This window comes from Rattus rattus, chromosome 2 (assembly GCF_011064425.1).
Source record: "Rattus rattus isolate New Zealand chromosome 2, Rrattus_CSIRO_v1, whole genome shotgun sequence".
Classification (NCBI taxonomy): Eukaryota; Metazoa; Chordata; class Mammalia; order Rodentia; family Muridae; genus Rattus; species Rattus rattus.
The window spans coordinates 156,644,892-156,651,250 of record NC_046155.1 but is presented as its reverse complement, the minus strand read 5'-3'; the positions used below and the strand labels follow the sequence as shown (position 1 = coordinate 156,651,250).

Sequence of the window (6,359 nt, the reverse complement as noted above, 5' to 3'; positions counted from 1 at the left end):
ATTTAGATAAACTTCAGTTATTTTTGAAATGGTTTGTATTTATCAGGAAATGGTACGTGAGTGTTTTCTTTAAATTGCTTTTAAGAATTTTTTTTTGATGTTACAGTGAGTGGAATTGTCTAGTCCTTGCATCAGACAAAGGCTTTTTAAAAACAGCAACAGGGACACACCACTCCATGAGGTTGCCCTCAACAAAGCATGTTTAGAAAGAGTCCAGGTCAGGAGAATATTCTGCACATGTCCACTTACTGGGGGAACAAGGGTAAGAGTCTTGCCAGGGCGAGCTTGACGTCCTTGTTCCTCAGTGTATAGATGAGGGGGTTCAGGGTTGGGCTGAGGATTGAGTACAGCACTGAGGTAACTTTGCTTCTCTCAGGGCTGTAGCTGGAAGCAGGACTAACATAGGCACAGAACACAGATGAATAGTACACAGAGACCACAATAAGGTGGGATGAGCAGGTAGAAAAAGCCTTCCTCTTGCCCTCAGCAGAACGCATGCGCAGGATGCTGGCAATGATGTAGCCATAGGATAACAGGGTTAGCACAAAGTTTATGCCTCCATAAAAGGCATCTGCCACAAGAGTCATAATGCTATTCACATATGTGGGGCTACAGGAGAGCAGGAGGAGTGGGGGGATTTCACAGAAGAAGTGGGTGATGACCCTGGGGCCACAGAATGACAATCGTGTCATTAGACCAGTGTGCACAGATGCATTCAGAGCACAGATGGACCATACACCCATGGCCAGTGCTCCACACATCTGTGGGCTCATCCTAGTGCTGTAGTGGAGTGGAAAGCAGATGGCTACATAACGGTCATAGGCCATGACTGTGAGCAGCAGCAGCTCTGAAGACAACGACCACAGAAGGAAGAAGAGCTGGGCCATGCATCCATTGAAGGAGATGGTGTTTTCCTCAAACAGTAGACCAACCAGGGCCTTGGGAAGCACAGAGGAGGTGCACACAATATCCATGGTGGCTAGGTTGCATAGGAAAAAGTACATGGGACTGTGGAGCCCAGTGCTGGACGTGACCAAAGCAATGATCACAATGTTGCCCATTAGAGCCATTGTGTAGAGGGACAGGAAGCAGCCTGTCAAGAGAAGTCTTAGACTAGAATGTTCTGAAAACCCTTCCAGTACAAACTCTGTCACTACTGTTTGGTTGGGACTCAACATCATCATGGAGAATATCTGTTTCACAACTGTGTCTGGCAGTTGCTGAGAAAATATCACAGTTTACCACTGCAAAGTCTGGTTTAGAACCTTGAGCATCTCAAATTTCCCTGCTGTTAGAAAGGGAAAGAATGAATGTGTATCCTTTATGGAAGCCTCTTGTCTTTTGTTGTCTGTAGCACACAATTAGAAGCCACAGGTATTTCATTTAGTTTTTCTTCCCCACTTACAATCCCTATCCCACTGTTTTGAATCAAGAGTGACATCTGCTCCTCTCATCTTGAGCATTTGGAATTAATGAAGTATCTTCACTCAGGACATGCCTATGCTTTACTTCCTTGTGTTCTGTGGACAGCGCTTGGTGACACAGCTGTACCCTTTACCTCCACAGCACGTGTTCTCCATATGATGACAATTTTTAATGAACTCACTGAGATCAGTTTTGTACATTCTTTCATATCCAGCCTATTAGGTTCCCTGGCACTTAGCCTTTTATAATATTTTAAGCAATTTTTTAAATTACACATCTCAACTTGATAGTATCATTTCTCATGGCCACATAGCTATGTATTTTCTGAATTTTAGTAATATGTGCCTTCTACTGTGATGGAAACTGTCCTGACTCTACCATACTTCAAATCTATCACCCAGGAGAACATTTCTCAATTCTAGACCTAATAATCCATCATACTTTTGTGGCCTTTTTTGTCTCAATGAATCACAGTAACTTCAAAGTCAACATACCCACAGCCGAAGTCATTGCCATTGTTTACAGATGTTTCTTTGTGCTCTCAATGTCCTTATACAGAAGTTCACTCTCAGCTATCCAGTGTTTCAAGGAGCTTTATATTTGGAGCACAGATCTATCTCCCTGACTTCCATCATCTTAGCTGTAGTCTATGCACTTGATAGATCCTGAGTAGAGTCCTGGTCTGTGAGCCAAGAATCATGTTCTGCCTCTTCTTACCTCCATTATCCAACTGGTCCTCTAAGCCTCTAACTCTAGCTTCCCCAACATTTTAACTCATGTTCCCATTGTTTTCATCTGGCTCATATTTTCTGGGGTCTTATCATTTTTAACATTTCCAGTTTCCTCCTCCATCACTCAATGAGTATAGTATATGCACGTTAAGATAATTTGTCCTTGGCCCCTAGGCAAATTCACTATATTTCCTCCCTAATTCTTCAGCAAAATATACTCTATAGTTTGACATAGAAGGTTGATCTGACACCTCCATTAATCATTTCCATAGGTTCCCTCATAAGTTTATGTATGAACACATTCTACAATATTTATTAACATGCTAGTGGCAATTATTTTCATAGTTACTTCTATTTTTGATCACATTTTATCTCATATATATTTTCCACAGTAATATTCACAACCTATTTTTTACCACCTTAGTAGCAAGTGCTGAATTTTAAACATTATGTGTGCCTCCATTTTAAACTAGAGATATTCAAATATAGCATTTCCACTTTACAATCATTTGGACAGTGTTGTGTCTGTCCACTTCTCTTCCTCTCCCTCCTATTCCATTGTACTAGAGAGCATCAATGAATAGTTTGGTCTTGCAAGTGTTTCTACAGGAACAGAATTACAAAAATGAATCTTTCAAAATTTTTTGGCAATATCTTGATCTCCCTAGCTAATTCAGCTAAAGCTGAAATTGTGAAAAATTTTCCTGATTTTATCAATATATGTGTGCTATTTACTTCCATTCTCACGGTGTACTTCCTTGAGAGTACAGAAAGTATTGATAAAGATGTACCTTAGGCTGAGCTAGAAGGAAAGATTAAATATTAATTGAAACCTGTGGAAAACATGTTATCTGGTAGATTTCTCCTAGCATCAACAGCACATCTCTAAATATCTAATCACATGAAAAATAACTATCTGATTTCTAAATGACACACTGAAGAAGATATGACAGAGAATTGTAATGTATAGGATGACTTGACAACACAGACAGATGTCCACATACCCATGGACACATGTTTTAATTTCAAGGAAGTAAAAACTACACACTAGAAAAAGGACAGGATGATTAAACAGAAATTTCTTTTTGTTTCTACTTGGTGGATTTCAGCCCCGAGTTTGATTATTTCTTGCTGTCTACTCTTCTTGGCTGTATTTGCTTCTTTTTGTTTTAGAGCTTTATGTGTGCTGCCAAGCTGCTAGTGTATGCTCTCTTGTTTCTTTTTGGAGGCACTCAGAGCTATGAGTCTTCCTCTTAGCTCTGCTTTCATTGTGTCCCATAAGTTTGGGTATGTAATGCCTTCATTTTCATTAAATTCTAAAAAGTCTTTAATTTCTTTCTTTACTTCCTCCGTGACCAAGTTATCATTGGGTAGAAAAAACACACATGATATGCACTTATTGTTAAGTGGATATTAGCCCAAAAGCTCAGATTACCCAAGGTATAATCCATAGACCACATGAAGCTCAAGAAGTAGGATGACCAAAGTGTAGATGCTTCAGTACTTCTTAGAAGGGGGAAACAAAAATATTCATAGGAGGAGATACAGAGACAAAATTTGGAGCAGAGAGTGAAGGAATGGCCATCCAGAGACTGCCACTCCTGGGAATCCAGCCCATACATAATCCACCAAACCCAGACAGCATTGCTGATGCCAAGAAGTGCATGCTTACAGGAGTCTGGTATAGCTGTCTTCTGAGAGGCTTGTCCAGAACATGACAAATACAGCGGCAAATGCTCACAGTCAACCACTGAACTGAGAATGGGGTCCCCATTGGAGGAGTAAGAGAAAGGATTGAAGGATCTGAAGGGGATTGCAACCCCATAAAAACAACAATACCAATCAAGCAGAGCTCCCAGGGACTAAACCACCATCCAAAGAGTACACATGGACAGACCCATGGCTCCAGCTGCATATTTAGCAGAGGATGTCCTTGTTGGGCATCAATGGTCTTATCAAAGCTGGACTCCCGGTGTAGGTGAATGTCAGGGCAGGGAGGCAGGAAAAGGTGGGTGGATGGGTGGGGGAACACTTTTATAGAAGAAGGGAGGATTGGGATATGGGGTTTATGGGTGGAAATGGGGTTAACATTTGAAATGTAAATAAAAATATCTAATATCCAATAAAAATATAAAAAAGAAAAGAAAATTCTTATCTCTCAACCTGTATAAAATCAAACTTCAAGTAGGTCAAGAACTAGTGTAAGACCCAACACCCCAAAAATGATAGAAATGGGGAATTTGCTCCAACTAATTGTCCCAGAAAGACCTTCTGAACAGGACCATGGCAGTACAGGTACTGAGCTCAATAACTGACAAATGGGCTCACATGCAACAACATATACAGCTTCTGTACATAGACAGCCTGTTTTCTTATAGAAATCCAGCCCTACAGCCCAGAGATGACCACATCCACAATGGGCTAGGCTCTCTCACATCAATCATTAATTTAAAAAATGCTCTACAGTCTCACCTAATGCTGAATATTATGGAGGCATTTTCTCAACCAGGGTTGCCTCCTTTCAGGTGACTTTAGCCCAGATCAAATTGACAAAAAACTGGCCAGCACAATTGACTCCTTGTCAACTTGACACACAGTACTTTTTAGGACATAATCTTTCCTTTTGTTGGTCCATCCACAAGATCTCATATTTCTGAATTTTAGTCACTGTAATGTAAATGTAAAACATATTACAAACCTAAAATCCTATAGTCTTTAGCAGCTCAAAGTGTCAAAAGTTAGGACGAGGATAATAATAGTCTGAACCTCAGAACTCGTAAGCCAGCCCAAATTAAATGTTGCACTTTGAAAAATAAAACCCCCCAAAAAGCCAAAATCAAAATAAAACCAAACCAAAAAAGTTAAAAGTTTAGTCTATGTAAAAATCCAAAAATCTCTTACTATTCCAAATACCTTTTAAACATTCAAAGTCTCAACAAAGTCTCCCGAGTCAACTAAGCAGACTCACAGAGGACTGAAGCAGGAAGCACAGAGCCTGTGTGGCTCTCTGCCAGGTCTTCTAGCTATCATAGCTATCAACTTAGTATTTTCGTGGGATTCATGACTATGAAAATGAGTGGGTCTCTGACTCCTCTGCCTGCCTGGGACTCCTTATCCCTGTTGGGCTGCTATGTCCAACTTTGACATGAAAGTTTTTGCTTCATCTTATATGTTTTCATGTTTGGTTGTTATCTCCTAGAAACCTGTTATTTTCTAATGAGAGAAGAATTAGGGTAGATACAGAGTAGAGGAGAAGTGGGGAGGAGCTATATTCAGGATATATTGTGAGAGAAAAGAACCTATTTTCAATAAAAGAAAAAATCCATTTCTCTCTCTCTCTCTCTCTCTCTCTCTCTCTCTCTCTCTCTCTCTCTCTCTCTCTCCAACCCAACCAAACCAAAAAAAAAATGAATAAATAAAATAAAAATAAAAGTGGGCTTCTATAAAATAAAATATAAAAAGTAATCCAAATACTTTTTTACTTCAAGAGGGAAGAACCAGGGCACAGTCACAATCCAAGCAGAGCAAAACAACACTCAAACAGTATAAATAACTCAATGTTAAATATCTAGGATTCATGGTCTTCTTGGCTCTCTTCATGGTGTCAAGCCTCAACTTCTCTCCACGATACCTTCAATCCTGGGGGGTTCAACAGCGACTGAGGCTGAATAATTTTCAATGGCCTCTCCTGGCCTTTCAGAAAGCCAAGCTGCAGATGCTCTCGATGACTTCTTCATGCCTTCAAAACCAATACCGCCTGCCTGACTCTCAAACCACTGTGTTTGGCTGCCAGCAGGAGGCACCTTCTGTGTGCTGACCCCGAGGAAACACTTTCAAGAATGCTTCACCCCTGCTGCTCTCTTTTTAACCACAGCTGACTCCAGTCTCCATTGTCTCAGGAAAGCAAAGATTTTACTTTAGTGTTCTTGTCTCTTGCTAATCACAGCTGATTCTTCAGCTTTGGTTGATCAGACACTATAGATTCTTCACACAGGCCTGGTAGACTCTGCTTCCCTCTGAAACTTTACAAGCTAGGGTTATATTGTCTATACTGCTCTCAGCATTCTTCTTTTCCAAGTTCCTATAGTACAGCTCACTGAACTCTCAACAATCAATGGTTTTTCTAGTCCAAAGTTCCAATGGATCTTCTGCAATCCTCTCACAAACAAAATGGAAGGTCTGTCACAGCAATACCTAACTCTT

At 40.4% G+C, this 6,359-nt stretch overlaps 1 protein-coding gene across 1 annotated transcript; it reads right to left on the bottom strand.

The window, feature by feature from the left end:
* Positions 1-245: 245 nt before the first annotated feature.
* On the bottom strand, positions 246-1,199 carry LOC116894376 (olfactory receptor 13A1-like). The gene has a single exon (XM_032896085.1). The coding sequence runs from the start codon at positions 1,182-1,184 to the stop codon at positions 246-248; it is 939 nt and encodes a 312-aa protein (XP_032751976.1). The 5' UTR covers positions 1,185-1,199.
* Between the last annotated feature and the right edge of the window lie 5,160 nt (positions 1,200-6,359).